The sequence below is a fragment of the Chiroxiphia lanceolata genome, chromosome 9, assembly GCF_009829145.1.
Source record: "Chiroxiphia lanceolata isolate bChiLan1 chromosome 9, bChiLan1.pri, whole genome shotgun sequence".
NCBI lineage: Eukaryota > Metazoa > Chordata > Aves > Passeriformes > Pipridae > Chiroxiphia > Chiroxiphia lanceolata.
The window spans coordinates 24,706,436-24,731,433 of NC_045645.1; the positions used below are offsets into that span (position 1 = coordinate 24,706,436).

The 24,998-nt window shown below is 40.3% G+C and overlaps 1 protein-coding gene across 5 annotated transcripts in view; it reads right to left on the minus strand.

Moving 5' to 3' along the window:
* MTA1 (metastasis associated 1) overlaps positions 1-24,998 on the minus strand; it is a 77,278-nt gene that overhangs the window by 26,212 nt on the left and 26,068 nt on the right. For all 5 annotated transcript variants that reach the window (XR_004358516.1, XM_032696315.1, XM_032696316.1 and 2 more), the window contains exons 6-11: positions 19,835-19,952; positions 18,110-18,212; positions 15,986-16,085; positions 14,604-14,792; positions 13,370-13,444; positions 6,605-6,663 (exon numbers count right to left, since the gene is read on the minus strand). Coding sequence is in view for 4 of the 5 variants with exons in the window: in XM_032696315.1 (XP_032552206.1) it covers positions 6,605-6,663; positions 13,370-13,444; positions 14,604-14,792; positions 15,986-16,085; positions 18,110-18,212; positions 19,835-19,952 (644 nt within the window). In the remaining variant the exon portion in view is untranslated. The remainder of the gene's footprint in view (positions 1-6,604; positions 6,664-13,369; positions 13,445-14,603; positions 14,793-15,985; positions 16,086-18,109; positions 18,213-19,834; positions 19,953-24,998) is intronic.

The window sequence follows — 24,998 nt, forward strand, 5'->3', positions numbered from 1 at the left end:
AACATCAGTAATGAAAATAATGATAATTGGATGCCATTTACAAGAGTTCAAAACCTTTTAGAAAACAATAAATCAGTGAGGACAGGTAGGTATCTTATTAACTACCCCAGACATCCAAATCTAGGTGAAAAAAGATCTTACCTACAGGTTCTTAACATGAGGGATATTTTACTTAAACCTCCAAAAAGAAGGCTGGGGAGTGGAGCAGGAAATGTAGACAGAGAAAGGGCAACCTCTGCTTTATTCACGGGAATATAACCCTAAACTGCAGTCACAAATATTTCCATTTGTCTTACTGCAAAGGTTTGCATCATGTGGCCACAATTCCCACAAGTACATCCAACACATTATAACAACATCCGAATCACCTCACCTCATCCCTATACCCTCTTTAAAATGCTGATTTCAGGAAAAGAGGGGGAAAAAAATCCTACTAGCAGGAGCTGAGAATGGAAGGGCAAATAAAACCTTGGCACAGAGAGTAATATGGAACAGTACAGAATCTCTGCAGAGGAAGAGGTATCTGAGTAGAAAATGAGGCATTCAAAAAAATCCTTAGCATGGGTGGGAACAAGAAGGACAGAGTATCAATATTGCACCAACAGGACTTCTGGGGAATGGAGGAAGATGGAAGAAGTCACACACAAAGTTTCAGACAAAAATACACAAGGAGTTATCAAATATGCAAGGACTCATCAAATATGCAAGGACTCCTGGGTGCTGTTAGGACTTCACATTATAGAAGCAACAAAGAGCAGGCAGGCTTTGGAGCCAACTGCTGAACACAACCCTGAACTGCACTGCTGATTACACTTCCCTCATATTCTTTTACCTGAAGACTGAAGGGAGTGGGTATATTCCTTTTATTTCCAAGTAATAAATTCTGTGATTTGGAATCTGTTTATTCAAGCAGAAATATCTTTAAATGGCTTTCTAAAAGCCCATTTTCTTACACATTAGTTGCACACTGACACAGAAGTCCCAGTGATTTCAGTGACCCAACATACTTATTACGCTTCAGCCTGGTTACTGCTGCAAAAACAGCATTGTGGGAATACAGCCAAAATAATTTCTTTCTAATGGGGTATCAGTATTAGGTTTCACGTTCTCAGCAATGACTCCTGAAAGCAAAGGAGTTCCAAGTGCTAAAATTCTGAAGACAACTGTCCCTCCCAGCTCCAGAACAAACCCAAATGCCGCTGGAAAGCTGACACTGCCCTGGAAGCCAGAAGGTCACCCTTCTTATCAAAAAATGTCAAATCAGGTCCTGAGACACACAGCTCAGGAAAGCTCCATTTCTATAGAGACAAAATAGGTTCTGCTGTGAATGAACTACAGGAACCACACACATGTTGCATAAGGAGGCAAGAGAGTGTTTGTCCAGTCGAGGAAAAACTTCTGATAGTGTTCTCACTGTAAAGCTCAGGGCCTTTCTGCAGCAGAGAAAGCTCAGGAGGCCAAGTGGCATAGGAACACTGTAAGTAGTTGTTGCTGCAGTACATTGAGCAGCACATACATAGCCCAAAAGCAGCACAGGAGGTGAAGAAAAAGGCATTCAGATTAATTAACAAGCTTGATAAGGTTTTCATCTCCCTTTGCTTATTAATTCATCCAGCTCTTACAAAGATTAAAGTGTTTCAGAGTGCTTATCAGAATGGCACCAAGTTCTGACACCACAGATGGCAGGAGATCTGCAGGCACGTTTAACAAAGGGGCAGTTGAAAGAGGGTACGTTCACACACTACTTTGCTCTGGGATGTCACTATAGTAACCTGCAGTAAAAGAACTTTTGCCAATGATTCACTAGCAAACTCCATGTGCAAACATTACCAAAGACACTGCAAAACAAACAGCCCTCACAGATGAACACTGTTACAAGTGGCATTGCTCGACAGAGCAGAAGAATGAAGTAAAGAAAATTAAAGCTTTATGGCTTAACATCAGGCATGTTGCTTCCCTTCTAAACCTTGGATTTATCCTCCAAAAAGGCAGTAAAAGAGTCTGAAATCCATCAGTAAATCCCAACAAAGCACATTCAAAGAACTGAGATCAGAAAGGAGGGTGATGGCCTGACTCCACTGTCCTCTCTACAACCATTATCAAGCTTGTATTTAAACACAAGTGGAAGGGATGCCCAGGTGAAAGCTGATCACCAAACCATGCTGATCAGCAGGACTAACATGCTGTAGTTGTGCCAAACTTCAGGATTTTGAAACACTACAATTAATGAAGCTGCAGCAAGCACCAGAAACTGTCCTGCTCCAAAGCTAAGGTCAAGTTTCAAAGTGGCAGTAATAATAAAATTCAGGTAGATAATGTTTTCATCATATGAGAAGCAAAATGCTCATAATTGTTGACGATATGTTAATTAAACTTGTTTGATAGAACCAAAGCCTGCTACAGCTATTAACAAGAGAATCGGATGAGTAAGAGGATGAATCATTAAGCAATTAATGAAGCTGAAGAGAAAGATGCAAATAAGGTAGTGAGAATACTGATGGTGTGGCAAACTACCATTTCCAGTTCTTGCATCAGGAATGGAACTCTTAAACAGGTTTCAGTTGGGGAGGAGCAGTGAGTTATGCTAGAACAGGGACCACGAAATGCAGACTTCTGGGGTATATTCTGCAGAAGATCAGTCTCAACTGAAGAGATTAAGGCAACAAAGTACATGCAGAAAGAAGGCACTGGAAGCCTGTCAACATGGACTGAAGCCCCTGCCCCAAAAATCCCAACCTGAAGACAATCCTGAACCCCAAAGGAGACTGAAATCACTTCACTAGATGACTGGCTAGCATTTGACCCACAGCACGGTGATAAAATTTGTTAGAAATAATTATAAACTTAATACCACCCAGTGAATGTTTCCTGTTATTAAAGGAATCATCTGTGCTAAATGCATCAGAACAATTAAGAAATAAAGCCTCAGTAATAAAAACAATTCAAACTCCTTTGTGAGGCACATTTATGCCATTTACCTCTAGGTAAATGCAATTGTCTGGATTCCTTATCCAGGCAACAGAGAGGTGAGCTCTTCTCACAACTCTCCAGGCTCCTGGAAATAACCACTTCTAAGAACAGGTCTAATGACCCCTATAAATAATGCTTTTTGAAGAGGAGCTTTCTCCAACAAAATGTTGAAGATCACCATTTTAACTAGCACAGCTCAGAAGAAAGAGCAGTGTTACACCTTTAAGTTTTCCATGCTGCAGTAGACCTCTGCACAACGAAACAGGGAAGAAAAAAAATCTTGCTCCTCGAGCAGAGGACAACCAAGAAACAAAGCATTATCTTCTCTGACCTATTCCTCCAGTTTCCCTATTGGCTTCACAAAAGGGGCACAGCAGGGAGAACAGTATTTCCCTGTGTCTTTTCGAGGCAGCGTTTGCAGCTTGCCAAAGCGCTTTGAGATTCTCAGATAAAATACTGTAAATAGAATGTATTAATTTACATTTACAGATGTACAGCTAAAATTCACGTTTTACATCAATACATTTTGGAGACTAAAGATTGTATGGAGCAGTTCATTCTTCCCTTTCTGTTCTTAGCCCTTCTGATATCACTTAGATCAAAGCAAAAGAGAGAAAAGCCACACAAAATTGGATGTCTCAGCCTCCATGACTTCAGATGTCCTAATCCCAAAAAGCACCAGTTACACAATCAGAGTGTCATCAAAAAGAAGCAAGTACACAGGATGCCTGTAAGATTAGTAAAACCAGAATATGACTTCCACAACAGCCTGAAGGGTATGTTTGGGTACACACTAGAAGGAGAAAGAGACTGAGACTACACCTGCATGAAGAAAGGTCTCCAAGCCCTGCATTCACATTGGAGGGTGGCAGAACGAGGCATGTGAGAAGGTGGAATCTCTTTGTGCATTCAGGCTGCTGCTGCTGCTTTAACACCTCTCCCACTGACAGAGACAGTGCTACAGAAAACAACTAAACCATTTTTTTCAGTAATTCCTAAATGCAGAACCTAACTGGTTTTATACTTTTTCCTTTCACCGGGAAAGCACATTAGTGCTTTTCAACCAAAGGGTTGCACCACAAAACCCTATACACAGACATTTGGTTCAGTCACATCAACTACAAATGTCTGTCCCAAAACCAGGGTTATTCTTGGAAGAGGCACATAAAAGTTTGTCCAATCTAGGACAGAGGTGTTTTTTCTAAGATGTTGGTTTAGGACTTGATAACCTCACATCAATTACCTGTATGACTCTCCACGCTTCCGTTACCTGCATTAATAAATTTGGGGCACAGCCTCAAGTTAAAAAATACCAACTCTAATGCTTCACACAGAGCTGTTATTTTTCATTGTGTAACATGTATGTGACCCTTGAAGACAACTTCTATTCTTTTTCTTATTATTTTCCTCCTCTCTCCTACATTTTCTTATTAACATCACAACAAGAGTCCTATCAATGGAAGACAGCCAGAGATGAAAAAAAAAGATAAAACTGTTTAAGTCTGATATCCTTTGGGGTCTCTCCCTGCCAACAATTCTACACCAGCTACTGCTGGAATAGGTTTCAGTCAATCAGCTGATTTGCTTCTGCATAGGTCTTGTGACAGCCTACATCAAGTAATTTATTTTCGGGGTGACAAGTGAATCATTATGGTTCAAGCCTTGAAACAGGAATGGGCTCAGTAACACGATAAGGACAAATCAATAACATTGATATTTAGATCCCTGCACTGTGTATTGCTATTACAAGCCAAGAAAATAATCTTCTTCTAGGTATGCATGCACTACCAGACCTCATACTATGTATGCCAGACCTCGTACTGAAACTTGAGTAGAAATAATCCAAAAGCTTAGAAATACTCAATTGTTGCCACATTTGGAGGTATTAACAGCAAAAAAGCAGCAGAAATGTTCATGCAGCATTTAATAAATCACATACACAACTGCTACTTTTCCTGATACGCGTGAAAGGAGATTGAAGGAGGAGGAAAATCTGATCCCCATTTCATCAATTAAACAATATGTAAGTTAAGGTATAACACTCACAGAATCAGCCATGACTGAAATCAGAGCCAGAGACAAAAAGAGTCAGAGACATGGGTAGTGACAGAAATCTTTTCCTGAAGCAGGGAGGTAAGTTTTTTATTTTATTGTATTCTCTAGACAGGAACAACAATTACCTTGCTGAGGTACAGTGCTGAGGGATAAGACACCACTCCAGACAGCCATTACTGAATGAGCACCACAGCCTTTCAAACACAAAGCCCTACCTACATATGTTATAATCCAAGAGCAGCAGCAGGACTACCAGGCTCTCTTGTCTGCAATATCCGTTTGCATCTGCAGTCTAAATTACATTGCCTTTTGCTTTATGAGCTTATCACGTTGTGAATTCATGTTTAATTTGAGGTCCAGTGTCCCTCTGCAGAGTAAGAGCATCCACAGAAAGCAATACTGTTGAAAAACTGCATGACAAGAAATCTATTTGGCTTCACTCTGAATATTACACCTCATTTTTAGAAAATTCACCTGAGAGATATTGACATATTTCAAAGCAAAAAAGAAACCCTCTATTTTCAGAAGAAATAAGGGACTGTCTTGCAAGTTAAATATATAAAAATTACTTTTGTCTAAAGTAGCAGAACAGATGGTAGAAGTTCATACATATTTAAAAGGAGACAGCATAAAAGAGTAGAGGAGTTATTGGGGATAATACACAGGGGAACATAGCTGGGAGTGAAAGTTGAAAAGAGAAAGGGCAGAGCAGACTAGAAGTTCTGCATTATAGCAACTGTTGATTGGCTATGCAGAGGAAATGCAATAGAAAACATTTTATTAAAATTTTTGTTTTAAAATGCATATACCTGCATTATATATTAAGAATAATATGTCTTTATATACAATATATACTCTGTATAGTATATATTTTAATATATTATTTTTTACAGAGAGAGAAATTTGTATATAAAAAAAATTACACTGGAGAACAACCATGCATTGGTGATCCACTGCTGACAAGAATTAAGACAGGCAGATATCACTGAGCAGTTAATTAGCTACCCTTTTGTTCGTGACCGTGAACTTGCCAGCAAGCCCCCAACTCCTAGCCCATATAAAAATAAAAAATTAGAAGTTAAGTAACGGTCACTTCAGGATGGGAATGTTACACAGGATGAAGGAAGTGAGCAACATGACAGCACAACATCCTAAGCAGGAAAGCCCCACAGGGAAAGTCCTCTGCTGCCCATGGAGGAAATACCCTGTGCCCCACAGTGGAAGGTCAGCATGTGGAACCAGCCTCAACACTCATAAGCAGCAGTGCAAGCACAGAGGGAGGAGCTGCTTTGTTCCAGCCAGCTCTGAAATACCAAGGCTATTGTGTTTTCTTCCACAGGGCACCTATTTTATCAGTATCAAGAGTGGTCAGCATTAGCAAAAACCAAAAGGAATTCAAGCATCAGCTGAAGGTTGGTTATACTGGTATCCTAATTTAATAGTTCTCTGACGTGTTTCTTCAACTATGTCCCTCATTATGCAAATAAAGCAAATATATAATAGTGGCAGGCCATGGAAACTGCTACACCAGTCCCTCTACAATGAGATAGGAAACAAAACAATACAAAAAGATACTTACTAGTTGGGTATATACACTTGTTTTAGCTTGCTTTCTGCTTCTGCTGCTTTCAATCGTTTCTTTACATAGAAAGAACAGAAAAAAGAAAACAGAATTAAAAAAAAAAATAAAAGCTATTTTACCCAAGAGTCAAGTGATACACTTATAAAAACTTTAGCAGTTCTTAAGACGTTTACCTTTTACTGACCAGCTACCACTAAACCTTTTTCCAACAAGAAAATATCCACCCAAGACAATTGTGGGCATCAAATAACTATGTACACAGCTTTTCAAAAAAGTCAGAGATACCAAGCTACTATTAATAAGGACAAACTTTTCATTCGCATTCACTTCAACACAAATTGCTCCCCCCACAACCGTTTTTTTAACTTCATATTTCCCCTGCAGAGGAAGATCTGACACATCAGTCAGTGTTGATTCTCCATGATAACATTCAGTAATTGGACAGTAAAGGATATAGCAATGCACCCTCTCCATCATAGTTCCTGAACAGGTGCAGCAATTCAAAGAGTTTCAAGGAAGACTTTTGTGTTGATACCTCTGAACTTCTGAGGCTTAACTGACACAGAAGATTTTATTTAAGCATTAAGAAGGCCAGGAGCTCCTTTTATAACTCAAACCTTCACCATTTAAAAAGTAAGAGACACACTGAGGTTCAAGTTTGCTCTTTATTACATCTGCAAAATAAATTTAGGGTGAGCCTCTGAAGGTTTCTAGTCCTACTCTCTGTTCAAAGCTGGTAACAGTGGCCTGCATAAAGCCACAACAATGTTTTCCAGGCAAACAAGCAGCACTGTGATATTCCAGACAAACAGGTTAGTTTAGCATTTGCTAAGCAGCAGCCTCAAGGCACAGTCTAGGAAAATAATTGTAAAGCTGAAGTCAGTATCTTCAGAGAAGCAGGAAGTGCCAGAAAATGTAATAACATCGAAGAGTGTGTCACTGAGGAAATGGACAAACATAAAAATCCTTCTTACAGAGACACCTTGGACACACATAAAAATGATGAAGTAAATGTTTCCTGTGAGCATAAAGCTTTGATCAGGACAGTTTTGAACAACAGTTTTTCCATTTGATAGTCTGACAGCTCCTCACCAAAGTTCTCCAGGCTCCTAAAGAATTCCTCTCTTCCCTTTTCCTGCAAATAATAGTCGACCTATCTTAGAAATCAAAGAATTAAGTTGTCAGACAACAGAGCAAGGACCGAGAAAACACAACTTCTGGAAGTTTTCCTGGGACTACGAGTACACCTTCAGAGAGCTGCACTCTCTCTGGCTGACTCCCTTCTGCTGGTGTAGGCCAGTTTCCAAGATGCCTTCTGTTAAACCTCACCTAGGACAGGAACTGCTGCCTGAAAACCAGCCTCAAGAAAACCTTAATGAAGACTTTGTGGAGACAGTCCTTATCAATCCTACAGACTTGGAGGAACCAATAAGAAACATTTTGCTGGCAATCAGTAATGGAACTAAAGAGTTCTTCCAAACTACACATTCAAGTTGAACGTTTTCAAGCTACCCTACCTGAGCATTTTTATGTAAGAAACAAAAGCACCCAATGAGAGGCCTCAAAAAGTGCTGTGATAATGGTTCTCCAAACAGCATCAGAAATCCTCCTCTACCTTCCAGAGAGACATACACAAAAAACCCCATCCTTTAACAAAACGCATGCTCAGGTGCCTTTCTGCTCAGGAACTGGGGGTTGTTCCACCCACAGCCTCAACTGAAAAGGAGGACTTGATGCTCCAGGCACAGACTGCTGTGGGCAGTTACATAGCAGATGAACAGCCATGGAGCTCATAGTCTCCCCAGGAAATGCATGGAAACCCGACATCAGATAATGATTAACAGCTTAAAATACTGCTTGATGAACAGTACAAGAAACCGATTTCCTTAAGACCTAAGCAATAAATTCAGAAAACTTACACTAGCAGAGAACTGCTGGTTTTTTAAATTTCTAGACTGAGAGGAAAAGCTGCAGTTTTCTTGACAATATCTCCCATTATGTTAAGACAGTGTTGGAAATATATGAATGCAAGAGCTTCACCCAAGCACTCATTCAGCAGCATTATCAGCAGCTGAAATATTCTACTGTCCACAATGTAAAGTCATTTGCCTTGGGGACATGGTTAATTCAGGGTATTAAGCAGCATTCTTCTAAACAGGTGATGAATGTTAACCTCATACCACAGATTTCCTTTGTTACTGATGACCCTGGCATGAGCTCTGAACTAACAACTGCCATAGATCACTGGACCTTGCATCACCCTCCTCTCCTGCAGCTGCCCAGGGATCAGCACAGTGTACAACATGCAGCATACACCCTTACTACAAATAGTACACAAGGAAAATTGAAGGTTTCCAGAAGGTACCACAATGTCCTGGATAAGAAGAGGTTTTGCACTAAGTACCTGCAGCTGTGGGCAATCGATAGACCAGATATGATGAGTTTCCTATTTCCTGACAGTGGCCAATTCCAGAAGGTACAAAAGAAGGGGGCCTGAAATGCAGTCATGCACAATTTCAGAATAATCCCTTCCCTGAGAGAGTGCTTTGCTAGGTCCTTTGCCAGTTATTAATTGATCTGTGCCTGAAGCATATTTACACTATAAATTCTTAATGCTGTCTGATGTAGTTATGAATGTCCTCACCCACAGGAAAAACCCTAAACATTTGTAACTTTTTCTAGTAGTTTGGCCTAAAATAAATCTTTTCTCTTTCAGTTATTTATATACACACATCTTAAGAGGATATACTTATTTACCTCATCATATTTTCCCCATCTATAAAAGGAAGATATTACCAACTTGTCTATCCCCTGGGGACCAAGGGATTAAAGTACTAAGCACTGTACATTCAAGTTGGTGCAAACATCTGTCCTTTATATATCCTCTCCCAAGATTTGATATCTTTCACTCTATCCACTGGGCTTGAAAGAGTTTTATAACACATGACGTATAAGAGCAAATGTTTGTGGTCCTTTTCTAAAGAGTGAACCATTTATAAAGAGGAAATAACAGAAGAAAACCAGGAACATTGGGGATACTTCAATACTCACAGTGCAAGAGTTGGGGTGGTAGACAGCACAGAGATGCCTCAAACATCCTCAAATATTAAACCTTTATTATTTTATGATAGGGAAAATAAATTGCATTTTCTGGATTTAGAGGAGAACTTTCACACTGCTTATTCTTTTTCAAACCTCTGAACAGAAAAATGTTGTATATACAAGGGCAGATGGGGAGATGGGACAGAAAAGGGAGTTAGTCTGTGATGCACTTGGGAGAAATGTTTCCAGCTGCTTGTGCTCCACCAACACATCTCAGAACTAAGGGGTGGTACCTACAGTTTCTGGCAGTTTTGGCAAGCAAGTGACAGAGTTCCACAATACTGCAGTTTTAACAGGAGTTGTTTGGGGATAAAATATCCTACGTATGTGGAAAAACATTTCATTGATGTTATTTCTACATTGCTACACACAGGACTTTATGAAGGCTGGTACATTAAGACATCACTCACAGCCCTCAGCTAGGTACAAAGCAGGCTTGGTTTCCTTAATAAAGATGTTTCCTATCTGCAGCAAGACTGTCCCAGAGCTCCCCACCTCACTGAGTCAAACATAAGGGCACTTCCACTTTCTCCATTATCTTCCCAATACTATACATACCTTAAAACCGATTTTCTCTGACTACTCCTCCTACACTTTTCTAATGGCGCTTCCACATAAGAAACAGAACAGTGGAAACTCATAGTATTTGACCTTCCTCTTGAAGTTACCTGCTCCTCAGACACAAATAAAATGCAAGTAGTAAAGCCTTTCACTCTCAGAAAGCATATGACTAATTCAAATAGTCATCTACCACCTCCATGTCAGAGTTCTTCTCAACCTATGAAAAGTTTAACGTTTTTAAAGTTTTTAGGACTTCCCCTCACGATATGCAAAACAGTAGAAGCACTTACAAATATCTAAAAAATAAAAATCACCCTGGAATTCACCACTAGGTAAGAACTCAACCTCTACATTGAAGGAAAATGTAGCCAGACATCACATCAACTCGGAGAGCTTTCAAAGCACTGAAGGAAGCCAACAAACAGCAGATAAATTGGTCAATGCCATTTCAAATCTTTCTGAGTCAGAAATATATTATCTTGTGAATTAACACAGGAAATCTGTCCCAGGAAAAGAATGTATTCAAAGGGGACCCGAGATACTGAATTTGGAATGCATCATACTCATTTTCTTCAGAACAATTCTGAAAGGGTGTCTTTGACAGGACAGCTCTTGGGACCACTTTGGACAGGCGTTCAGGAGCCTACATTAAACCACAAATTCTGTGTTGACACTGCAGTAGAATTACTCCTTCTAGCAGTTCTGTTCTTGGAGGGTCAGTCCTTCCCTTGAAATGACTGAACTCCTGATTATACTAGTAATCTTCAAAAGTATGGGCTAAAATAAAAATTACTGGATCAGAGATCTAAGTGTATGCTCCAAAAGAAGTCAATTTGCACATATCTCAATATTGTGAGTGTCCTACTCACAAGATAAGGAAGCGCTGCATTAAGCCTTTCCATCTTAGGTACACCAAGCATGAGTACACTTTATTGTTTAGTTCTCAGAACGGGCCTTCTGTTGAAGGCAACTCAAAATGTCCCTTCCTCAGGGGCAAGAAACAGATAGATTCTACTTCAGGATTATAGCAGTGCTTTCTCATGCCAAGAAACTGTCAAGGGAAAGACAGAAGGATGTAAACAGCTCCCAAGTAACTGTTGCTTTTTCATCCAAGCAGGCAATTGGTTGGTGAGAAAAATCTTTATTCCTATGTTTTGTAACTCACAGAAACAGACAATTTAAATGGACTTTTAGTCGTCATTCAAAGATTCTACAAGAATAAGCAAGTTATCAATACTTTTATTAAAGACAATAACATACAGACTTAAAATATAATTTAATCATCTTCTTGGAAAGAGGGAAGTGGAAGTGTAACTTGGGATACACACTTTTCATATCCTTACTTTGCATATTTTCAATATCTTATGTACACAAATGCTATTAGCCCCCAAACCATTTTGTGGTAATAGACCAAGGAAAGATTCTGCATAGATCAAACATGATGAAGAAACAGATGGAATAAGTGGCAACAGATGTGCTTTGCCAAAGACTTTGCACTCATCAAGTAGAATATAAATGTAATACACCATTATTTCAACTACAATTTCCTATGCTTTCTTTGTGGTTACATATTGATAGCCCTTTCAAGTTTTTCATAAATGTTTCACAGTATTATTTGCTCGTACAAGCCAGGAATTTGAGATGAGGTCTTCGGCTCAGTTCAGATTTAATTGATGTGGTATCTCTGCACTGCAATTTCAACCAGTTCAGCTTACACTCACTCATACTGTCTCCGAAGTGCAGAGTCTCTAATTGGAAGTTTTCCCCAAATCCCACTCCCTGGTAGACTCCTGGGTAGTACATGTAAGGTACCATATAACCATGACAGAAAACCCAGTGCACAGGAATAGAGCAAAACAGTGCAAGAAAATGTAAGTTTGTTGTGTTTTTTAACTGCTGCAAGAACAAATAATCAAAGTATTTTGCACAACTATCCCTTCTGCAGTTTTCCTTACGTAATGACAAACTTTATGGAAGTGGAAAAAGCAATGGGGAAGGAAAGACCATGCCTTCATTTCTCCAGAACCATTTTTCCCCACCAGCTTCCATCACCATCCCACTTTCTTACCTTCCTTGTCAGAAGGAAAAGTTTCAGTCAAAGAATGAACTTGGGAAAATATTGGAATGAGGATGCCATTAATAATTTTATTAAAAGTAAAGTCTTTTTTTTTGTATCAGTTATGTTTCTTGTTTGTCCTGAGGACCCCTCTATTATTTAAACAGTGTCCTGACCAGAAAGAAAATGGTAAAAAAATCACATTACAGATTAAGGTGCCCAAATATTAGCACATGGCAAACATTGGTCAATGCCTCAGGCATCTAGTCTTTACCCCAGGCTGAATTTCCAAGGAAGCATGTTAAGGCAAGGTATTTTCATTAACTCCACTTTTTCTGATACTTCAAATAGATGCCTCAGCATTTTAAATTTCTCCCTTCTTTTACTTGATTTTCCTATTAAATATTGTAAGTAGTTTTCAGCAACTGACACTCTGCAACATTTTGCATGTTGCTTCAATTGTGCTTGCTTTATTTCAGGAACCAACCAGCCTTCATATTCAAACACATAGAGATAAAAATGATTGTAAACACCAGTCAAAGTTGATTCTCAAGTATAACATGTCTGGGAATTTGAGCCATCAACACTTCCCAGACAAACACTTCATTTGCAGAGCTTACATGGGGGAGTCTCATGCATCTGCCACCAGTCATTGGCAGGAGCAGCGGAGAATCAGCGTGGGTGCCTCTTGTACAGCAGCTGACTCCCCCCAAAAAGTCAATGAAGTTAATGCTGACCTTGAACTCTACAGGCAGAAAGTAACTGCACTGCCTTCCTCTGCTGAATTCCAAAACAGACATTGGAAAGCTCCAAACAAACAGGGTAGCAGCAAACATGAAAACAATGTACTCCTGCCACTGCTACCTGTTTGTAACTACAGAGCAGCTGATGAGTTTAGTGACAGGAGATCTTTCCGATCATAACAGAACCCACCTAATGGAAAGGCTGAACCCCAAGAGGGAGAATAAAGCAACAAGGCTCAGTTTCACAGGCAAGAAAAGCAGCTTTGGTTAGAATGAAAGAGGTGATTCTGACTCTCTTACCTGCTGAACGTATCTGTCTGTAGTTTTCCACATATAGTAATATTCTATTATGCTTGTTAAGGACTTCCATGGGAGCTAGGGACACAAAGGAAAAGCAGCAGTCATCGAAGGGAGCTGGCACACAGACTCACAGATTCACAGGATTCCTCTCACTGACAGTATGTAGCAGAATCTTGCAACTACTAACCCTCCTCACGAAAAAAAAAAAATAGAAGACAAGTCAGTGTCTGAATCTCCCAAGGACATTACATGCACATGGGACACAGGTTAAATTAAATGCTCTTTCAGAAACATAGTTTTCAGAGTAGAACTGGAGCAGGTTACAGGTAGATCTTCATGGTGCATTGGCTCCACAGTAAACCATTCAAGAGAGACACAATGTGGAAGGGAGCCCACAGGCTCAGACTCTCTCTGGGAAGGAGAGATTCAAGCAAGAGTCACAACTACAGTATCCCAGTTCCAACTGACTTGGTTTCAATGGAGCTGGCCTATTAAAAAAAAAAAAAAAAAAAACAAAAAACCACCAAAACACAAAACCAAAACAAACTACTAACAGAATCGTGCTCTGCCAGCTCTATTCTCTGCGTGAGAAGCACGAGGATTTCAGCAGGACCACAGAGTGTTGTGCTGTTTTCAAGTCCCTCTGTCTAAAAGATTAGAGCATTGGACAAGCAACAGTGAAACTACTTATTTTGTTCCAGAGGAGTCAATCAGCGACACAGAGAAACTTGGCTCTCCTTACAGTGCTCCATTCAATCCACGGGCTGAGCACCTAGCATGGAGCTCTGGCCAAACTACAGGACACTTCCCTGGGATGTGCAGGATTCCATTTGAACACTTTCAAAGGCCCTTTCTGAAATCACATTGTGAGAGTGACTACATTTTCATATTTCAGAAGGCCCAGTACTTACTCTCCTTCAAACACAAATTAATCTAGAGCAGCTCGGCTGTCACAACACTTTCCTAAATCCTCCCTCAGCTGTAGTGGAGCAGATGATTCTAAATTAACATCTCTAAAGGAAAAGCAATCATCTGTGATTTGAAATTCTGACTGTACAACAGGCTGTCATCAGTATGAGGTCTGCCTTTCCCCACTTTACAGCAAGACACATGCTCTAGTTCAAAGCCCTCTTCTTTAACACGAGGAAAAACACCACAGTTTAGACAAGCTGCAAACCAGCTCTGTCACTGATCAGAACCGGTCACCACGGGGGCCCTTGCTTTATATACTTACAAAATCTTGCTGAATGTCAGTGAAATCTTTTCCATATTTTTCTAGTGCTTCCTCGAAGAGGTTTGCCTCTGAAGCAGACCACTCCTCCATCTCATCTCTGCACAGGACCGGCCCACCTTGTGGCACAAGCGCAGAGATTGCCTTGGAAATGTCGTAGACATTTTTGTGCAAAGTGTCCATAGCATGGAACTACACGGTCGCAAAGGAGAAAGAGAAATGTAAGGACAAGCATCTGGGGAGGGGAAATGCTTAGCAGTGAAACAGCAATGACAAATGCTGCACCAAGATTTGAGAGTGCAGTATTCTATAACCCAAACAAAGTCAGTGAAAACTGTTCCAACCTCAGACTCACTGCAATTGTCAGCGTACAAGTCTAACATTCACTAGCAATAGTGGGGGGTGTGGAATACAAGCCCTTGTCTATCAATAATTCCTACTCAGCACCACTACTGCAGCAATACTGTTAGTTAGGGACAGACCCACTCCCCCAAAGACTGAGCAGCCCTGTTAACTACCATTCCACACATGGGGTATGAAGATAGAGGTCCAAGGGCATGTTTTCTCATAGACTGGGCCATGCACCTTCGTCATATGATCCACAAAAATTGCTTATATGAAAAATAAGAGTTGCAACATGCACATACGGTTCCCCCCAAAGGCCAGAAGCCCCAAAAAAGATTTAAGTTGCACATCACAGCTGAGTAGGAAAAAAGAATGACTCTCGGGAGCAATTACTCCTCAGAAAGCTGAGCAACTTGTGATTTACAAGGGCTGAGAACAAGCTGCGAGGGAGGAATTGATATGAGTAAATGCATAAAAGTTCAAGTTTTCTCTTTCCTCGATCTGCTCAGCAACATTTATGATTATAAAATGTTAACAACAATACCACTCCTCGGGTATTCTAAAATGGAGCTCAAAGAGAACAACTGGATCCACTGGCATTTCTTATCTGAGCACAAGCTTTTCCCCTAGACAATCTTGCCCAAGGATGCCAGTGACAGTCTGGTGTTGGGGAAATGATGAGGAGTGGCACTCTGGCACTGTAACATTACAGACAGGCAGACAATCAATTGCATTCTTCTCAAGGCAGCTACCAAGCCCATGCGAGAGACAGGCTGCAAAGCATGTCATCAGAATATTTTAATAAAACTAAAAAACAACAATAAAAAACCCTCACAGAACTATCCATGACGGATCACAGGAGGCCCAAGGCCAGAAAAAGTTACTTCATCTGTAACTAAAGGATTCCTTTACAAAGACAAGGCCTGCTTCACAGCAGGCCACAATTACAATCCATCTGCCCCTCTCTCTTTGCCAACTGTTGTTGCTGAGGTGAATATTTTGCCTCTCACAAACTTAAGGTCCTCTTAAAAAAATCTCACCAGCGTGATGTCCCTGGAGGCTGCTGCAGCACTCATGTGCAAACTTGGCTGTCTGACAGAACTACTGCAATCCAGCGCTCGGGCAAACGTACCAACAGACCTGAAAGAAATTAAACACAGCACTAACTTTGCATGCAAACCCAGCACAAATATAAACACCCAGCCAACACTTTCTCAGTTACAAGAGGATGTGATTTGTTGCTCATTCTGAGCCAGAGACCGTTCTCTTCAATGTGGTTTGTTATTATCAACGCTTTACTTAATTCATATGACCACAGAGGCTTAGGCATAGGAAACAGAGAAAGACTGAAGGATGACCAACACGGAGTTCTGACCTGTTCTCTTATCCCTTACCTCTCAACAGACTTAAGCTATAAAAGGAACTGAGCACAAGCAAGCTTTATGAATGGCAATAGTCTCTTCCACAATCACAAGAGCAGTGCTGCATTGTCTGAAGGTATAGAGACAGATGCCAAGACCACGCAGGAAAAATGCAGTAATGCAAACATTTTTCTAAAGGTTTCAGTGACATTAAAAACAATATTTATTTTACAACTTAATATTATATAATATTTATTATAAAGCCTGTATAAGAACACAGCAATTCTCAAATACTTCACAATACCAGTCATTTCTGCATCTGAGGCTACAATCCCCACGCTCTTCATCTTATTCCTAAAGAAATTAGTTGAAGGAACCTTTAACATAAACATCAGTTCTCGAAATTCCTACTCCCCTGCCTGCTTGCTACATCACATGGGTGAAACATCTGTCCTCCTGCACAAGGGAACTGGAGCTGAACTCCTCTGAGCAACTACAACAACAAAAAGAAGGTGGGTCAGGCTTTTCCCCCTCCACTCAGATCACTTCCCAAAATTAGCTGAGCCCACAGAGGAACACACTAGTGCCAAGCAGTGCAGGAATAGGAAAGGTAAATGTTTAAGCACTAGTTGTCATCAAACATCTAATTTTGGCCAAAATCCAAAGCAGCCTCCCCCATCCCAGTGTCTGTGGCGATTCACACTTCGCCCTCTCCTCAGCCTCCCAGTCACTATCCCTATCCCTGCTTCCCAACTCCCCCATCCCCAGCTTTAGCTGAACTGATACTTGTGTGTGTGTGTGTGTGTGTGTGTGTGTGAACTAATTATAAACTGGAATGCTTTGCTGATTCTGGACAGAAGGAATTTTTTCAGTGCTTCTCATTAGAGCGGCTGTACTGGCAAACCCAGTGGGCAGCACTGAACAGACAGAAAGAACCACTAAAACCACCAGAAGCCTACACAAGGTGGAAAACCCCACCATAAAGGAGCTCTACAGTCACTCCAAACCAACCCACATGAAAACAAGAGGGGGAAAAAAGAAAGAACCAGAAGGCTGACAGATCCAAAGTTCATCCAAAAAGGCTTAACTCTGTTTTCCAGGGCTAAAGCCCTTGGCTGCAGCAGGCACCTAAACCACACAGAATGTGAAGTGTGTTACCTGTTTATTTTTTTCTCCAAATTATTCAGTCACCAATTGCTATGATGGCCTAAAATTTAATGTAGTCTTCTGTTTATATAAATACATAACAATGAATTAGTTCAAGAACCTTTTAAAAACGGAAAGTTGATGAAGAAAGATTGCTTCGGGCTTAAATAAAAACATCATCAGTACAGATTTGCAGGGGTCTACTTTATTGTGCCTACCTTTTCAAATCTAGGCCTTAGAAAGCATCCTTGCTCCATCAAAAGCATTTACTAGAATTCTTAGCAAACTGTTAATGGATGTCAAAATGTCATTGAATTTGAAAAATGCAGAAAATGGACCGAGCAAACAACTGCCAAGAATTTAGCTCACTAAGTCTGCTGCATGCTGGCCAAAGCATTTGAAAAACTTTACCAATATCAGGATCATTTTTACATGCCATTTGCTCTTCCTGAGCAAATGAAGCTGATTAAGTTGTAAATCTGAGAAGCTGTTCCTAAAGTCATGCAATTCCCAGGAAGGCATGTAAAATGTTCATCTTTCAAAATGGAGCAAGTGAATCAAGCAACCAAAACTTGCATTCATACGAATAAAGAACTTAAAGTGCCTGGAAGAGTTACTGACATTTACTTCTCCAAAAGAGAGGTAAAAGCTTCTTACCGTGCTACCACCAGGAACTGGTCTATCTGCTTGTCTACTAGTGGGTTAAAGGCTTCCCAAACTTTTGTTTCAAGTTTTGACTGATCTCTTCCATCATCCTCACCTGGTTGAAAAACAAATCAGAAATGCTTAGCATGGTTCTTTCAAAATAAAAGTACTTTCTAGATTATTTTTTTATCTCACGATAATGTCACTCTCAGCCCATCTCAGTTACTCTGTCTGACAGGTCACTGTGAAAATTTTATTCACTTATTTGTACGTGACAGTTTCATCTTGACAGACACAGCAACACAGCTCGTCTGAATCAGGCAATCAGCTTTTCAATAACTGGTTTCAAAGGACGTGTCATGGCAAACAGTACATCCTTCTCCAAACTAGACAGTTTCTTTACAGTTTCTTTCCTCAGCTCGTCTCTCTTCCTCCTTTATCTTGCAGCAATTTCAGGAGAACAGACACACTCCCAGCTGCTCTGAGCAGGCAAAAAGTAACTGGTTCAACTCACATCAGTGCTTTCTAAGGGGTAAGTCATGGCATCAGACACTCTTGTTTTTATTTTCTAATTCTATACAAACCAAAACACCCTGGAAAAACACAGGAGAAACTTTTTTCTCTTCTTTCTGTTCCCTTTAAAACATCTGGAGATTATCCTCTCTGAAGCCCACGTTGGCCCGCTGAGGGAAGAGGATTCCTTTCAAATTAGTTCATCCTCACTTAGGAGGCTTGCCCAGCTGTTGAATAAATACCAGTTTCATAGACAAATTAAACAAGAGTCCTTCCCCATTTGTTTGCCTGTTCTAGCATGAGACTAACAATATCAGTAAAGCTCCTAAAGACAGCAGAGGCATCTCACTGCTTTCACATCTTGGCCTATTCAGTCTGGATAGGGCCTTTCCAACATGGGTCACAACCCTTGGTCTCTTAGGAGAAGGGTACTGACAGACCTTTCCCCATGCATTGCACAGGGCTCAGGAAAGAACAGTTAAGTGCCAACACTCCCCATCCCTCTCAGTTTCTCCACCCACTTTTGGATCTGTAGGGTGGTGATTTTTTGGATTTGTCTGTGCAGAGACAAATAAATCTAAAGTTAGTTACTGTTTGGTAACTAGTATTGCTTACTGCTGCTACTCCCTTTCCTTGGGCCAGGGTCCTTGTGTCCTACTGCTCCACGACACAGTGGGTGGAAGGTTGAGGTCTCACCACGCACTCCAGCCAGCAAATTCTTCCCTCTGCCTGTTCTGCAGGTGAGAAGTCTAGGCTGGCAGCCAACACTGGGAATGGGAGAGGGCTCCAGGGAAAAGGCACCCGGCAATAATGGGCAGATTGATGAGGGCAGACAGCATTTAATTGGCAGTAATTTGGGAGGGGCTCTCATAGGGAAGCGAGTCTTGATTAAAAACACAAAAGGCTTTTACAGACACGATGGAAATTTGTGCTTCCCATGGAAATTCTGAAATCTCCTAATAAAAAGAGTCCAAACTCTGAGAGAGCCCATTAATTCAATTTATTTCAACAACATTTGTGATTTGGACAAGCGCCCATTCAAAGACAAGTTTGAAACAGAACTAATTGCCTTCAGTGGGCAACAGCCTCAACAAACCCAACCATCCTTGTACACATGGCCTGGCAGTGGGAACCTCCACCTCCCACACCTTGGCAGGCTGCACACATAGAAGTGGCCACATTCAATGAGGACTCTTGACAATTTAAATAAATTACAGAAATTACCCTCTTTTAGTAAGTCTGTTATATCTGCCTGGTATCGGTTTCCAACTCGAATCTCTCCTTTATCAGCGAGCAGAGTCTTTTGTTGAGGATCATATACTAGTGAATAAAAGAAGAAATCCTAAAAATAAAACAAGAGCAAAAAGGTAAACAGTGTTATTAGCTTTTATTTTCAGCTTTACGTATGTACTACCCAGCTCTTATGGTTTAAGTTTGGTTTTATTACCTATATACAGATTTTAAAATTGGGTGAACAAACAATAAATGAACCACCAGCTTTAAAACCCTATTTAAACACTGCCATTTCCTTCTACATTGGAAGTGTAACAGCTCTCCTTAACAGCAGCCCTTCCCTTAACATACAGTCTCTCAAACTGAAGTGAACAAAGATCCTCTTGCACAAGAAAAGTTCAGAAGGGCCAGGAGACAATTTTTAGTCCTATCGGCTGTTTCAGAACACAAAATTGCATTTTCCCATATCCCAAAACAGCAGTACTAGATGCCAGTGACTTATCTGCACAGAAATATTGGTACAAACTGAAGCATAACTTCGAGTGTTACAGCCAGACTAATGCAACCCTATAAAGACATGAAGCCCCAGACCACCTCTGCAGCCTCTGCTGGGCTTGCTCCAGTCTGTCAATGTCTCTCATGCTGGAAGGCCCAAAGTTGGACACAACACTCCAGAAGTAGTCTCACTAGTGATGAAGTGTGGGGATGAATCCCTTTCCTCCATCTGCTGGCTACATTCCTGCTAATATAGACCAGGATGTGCTCAGCTTTTCTTGTCACAGAGATGCACTGATGACCAACTTCTTGCCTGCCACCATCTAAGTTTCAATCATCATGTTTCCTTCTGTTTGTTATTGGGAGAGGGGTAGCAGATTTGGCAGCAGCAGTAATTAGCTGCAGGTGGCAATACATTAATTTGTGGCTTTTGTTCAAGTAGATGAGAAAAAGGCTAAAATAGCTGCTTAGCTTCCGTTACTTGGGTGTGTAAAATTCAAGTTAGAAGACACAGCAGAATGGGAATGTTCTGCCAGGGCAAGGAAAGAAAACAGCCAATATTTTAACTACTTAAAACTGCATAGTATAAGTAATTAAACTTTTCTGCATGGATAAGTACTTAGCTGTAGCTATTGAGTGACACATCAGAGACCAGGTATGCTCCACCAAAGTAAAGTGTGGGATACTAGGCAGGATTAGAGCTCTGGTAGGACATGGTATACTAGACCTTTTGCAACCTCTGTCCACAGCAACATCATCACCAAGGAGGAGAAATGTTTCTGAACAGAAACAGGACATGTGATGTGCCATTTTTCACATTTTGGGTTACTGGCTCATTTTCCCTTTCCCCATATTTCTGTGTCACTAGCAGGCACTCTCTTTAAATACATCTCATTTCATGCTCACCTCATTTTCCCTTTCCCTATATTCGTATGTGTCAACAGCATGCAACAAAAATTAGGACAAAACCAGCATCAGTTTCAAGCCCTGTTCAGCTTTATGAAGAGGTGGCAAAGGAAAAGAGAGTCTCCCAATCTGTCATACAAAATCTCCCCAGCCAAAAAAAAAAAAAAAAATGCTGTGAATTTCCACAGTAACATAGCAAAAATTCTGGAAAGGAACTGAACTTCAACTGGAAGGGTTGTCTGTATTTGGGTTTGGAGTGGGGGGATTTGGTTGCATCCTAAATAAATGATACTTTTGACAAAATTGATTCCTACTCCCACAGGCACCAGGGTCAAATTACATCAACCTCCTGACAGAAGGCAGCTTCAGAGTACATGAAAACTCATTTATATTACAGCTATGTAAAGAAATCTGGGTCTCTTGCTCCCTGACATACACAAAGCTGAAGACATTACAATATTTTGAAAATGCATTATTGCATGAATAAAATGTAAGAAAAGCTTTTTGTCTCACAGGCTTCCAGGTTAAAAATACAGTGTTTTATTTGTTTCAGCTCTAAAATACCTAACTGCAGGACAAAGTAGATGCAGTGCAGCATTAACGCTTTCGAGGCACGTTGCCCAGCAAATATGCAACCCAAACACTGAAGTATAACACAGTGGGCCCCAAGGAAGACCTATTCAACAGGCAATTTCTTTACACAGTCTTTCTTGGTCAGGGAAAGTCATACATTGTGAAGGGGTTTTCTGCCACGGTATTTGACTGTTGGATGCCCTATTGCTTCTCTTTTATTGGTTATCACTGTGAATTTTCTAATATATATAATAAACCCCATCCTTCTCTACCAATCTCAGGTCACCCTGTTGTATCTTATCCAATTTTGTCTCAAATCAAGCAGGTTCAACAAAAGAACTAAAAGCTTCTTCCCAACCAGAACCTCCTCAACAGAGAAAAGATGAAAGTTGGAGGGCTCAAGTGTGAATACAACAGAAACTGCAACCTCCAGAGATAATAAAATACCACTACCATCTTCCCTCATAGATATGAAATTCATTCTTGCAAACTGAGTGGGGTTTCTGAAAACATTAATAAATGTCAGTTTAGTGCCAATGCAAACCATGGTCTAAGAAACAAACCGGATCCTTGTGTACTCGAGAGCACATGTGAACTCTTGATCACCACTATTTGATAAGAACAATTTTTCACAAGGGTTTTACAAGAGTGATGTTCCCAACAAAAGAACAGCTGTTCAAGATGTTCCATGATTATCTGAGCTGTCACAACTGTGTATGCTGAGTCTGCAGTAGTCAAGAAAGAGAAGGGTTTCCCCTTTTAATTTCAGACACCAGAAAACACCCAACATGTTCGGAAAAATTAACATGACCTGCCAACAATTAAAACTGAATCATGACTTTCTACGTCTCCCAGCTGTTAGACACATACATACGCTCAGAGCTTCTCTACCCAAGCCCCTAAGCTACCCAAAGCTACAGCCAAGAACCAAAGCCACTAAGAAATGGCAGAAGAACTAGAAAAAAAAAAAAGACAGGCCCAAAGTGAAAGTACAGTACAGAAATAATGGTTAGCTCATTACAGCTTGCAAACTTACTTTCATGTATTTCATATATTTTAACTAGAGAACATTTTATTTTTAGGGGGGTACCAAAAGGAACAGAAATGCCAGACATCTGCTCAGCAGGCAAATTCACACAAGCGTCTGGATATATTCAGGCAGAGCTGTAAAATAGATGGTACATATAAAATAGTTTCCTGCAGAATAGCGAAATCTAGTGCTTTTGCCATAATTGGCTATGCCCTTCTCTTGATCTCCATGGGAATTTGGTATCTACAGAAAATTCAGGTTTTCCAGTTATTTTCTTTTTTCCTCTTTCTTCCTGTTCCTCACTCCTGCTACAAACCCAGTTTTACCAGGCACAATAAAAAGTCCATGCTGGTCCCCTTCAGCCTGCTTTTCAAATGTAACAAGGCAATCTTCCTGAGAAAGATGACAGAGGGTGGAAGGAAGAAAATAGAGATAACATAAATGTAATTTTGCTATGCTTACTATCTCGCTAAAAATTTGTGTCTGTGTGCTTAACCTGCTTCAAGGCAGACACCCTTGGGCTGAAAGCCTACTTTTACTGGCCATAACATTTAAGAAATCAAATGACAGATTCCCTGGAACTGCTTAGGCTTTATTGACAGCAGCCATGTTAAAACAGAACAAAACAACAGTCCTGAAACATTTTGAAAGCAAAGAATGGAATAAGAACAGGAGGCATGGGGAAAGAAGAAACAGTTCAAAACAATACCATCCAGTGTTAGGAATTTATCAGGCAACAAACTATCTCCTTTTCTTAATCTCTTTACCCTCCACCCAAGCACATTTGTGTTCTGAACTTTTTTTTACCATTTGTCCAAGCTACTTTGCACCACAGCAAAATGCCATGCTAAGTGACAGGACACATTCAGGGAACTCTCTCGTTCTGTGAAATTTCCAAGTGCCTGCTCAGCTTTAAAAATAACCCACGTCACTCATCTTGCATTTTGAGAGTTCAAAAGGATGAAAAAAAAAAAAAATCTCTTTGTGTGCCTACATCTGCAACGGAGCAGTTGCACAATTAGAGGAAGGCAGTTCCCTTCTGTCTCAGCATACCCACCTGTAACATCAGCGATAATGAAATCACGTGGGGAGCAATTGAGAGCAAACACGACTTAAAAGTTGGGTACTAGAAAATCTAAACCGATTTCAGTTTGATTAACTTTTGCTTTCCAACTGGCATATCCCAGGCTGCTAACTGGTTACAAGCACTGCTGAATACAACGTCCCTTGTTTGATGCGCTGCCACTTGGCAGCCTTCAGCAGACCCAAGATTTTTTTGGTTTCACATTCCAAAGAGAAACTCGACTACTTAATCCCTGTGCTTTGTTTAAAATTCTCTTAAACTAAAGTATCAGATTAAAATTAATCTTATGCTTAAATAAATACTAAAGAAAGCTAAAAAAGCATTTAAAAAGAAAGCCCAGCTAAGGGAGAGACTACAGTATGCTCCTTGCAAAAAATGACCTGTTTTCTCCTTGTGTTAAAAGCCAGGAATGACCATCACCCTACTGTTTTTAATTATAAGATTTCCTTTCTTGTATAACCTTTTCAAGTTTTCAAATGCAAATCATTTGCTTGCAGAAGTATCCAAATAATAATATACTGAAATTCTTTGCTAATCTCCCAAAGTAAAGCTCCCAGATTGTCAAATTCCAAGACTGTCTGACACAGCCAGCAGCCAGAGGTCTGGCCACAATTAAAGGTATATATTTTTTAAAAAATACAATAGCAATTTTTAATATAACAAAATACCTAGAAAAAGTAAACCCCAATGTTTATACTCTGAATGATGATTAACTGTTCAAGACAATTCAGTTTCAAGTGGTTGGTTTGAGGTACCTTTAAAGAGATTGAGTAAATTTCTGCAGGACTCAGATATCACCTGACAAGCAGTTTTTCAAGGATTTGAGTGTCTGTGGTGGCATATGAAGGACTACAGATAAGTATTTTAAACAGTGAACTCAAAGAACAGGGAACTAAGCTCCTCAAATCTGAGGCAAAGATCAAGCTTAAAGCATATTAACATAAATCTGTATGATTTCAGGATAAAGCAAATATATAGAAACACAGCTTGCTGTATTGCTCCCCCTTCTACAGTTACTGCATCTCCCACCTTGTCTTGGCTGGGGCATCAGCCTCCAGGTTTGAACC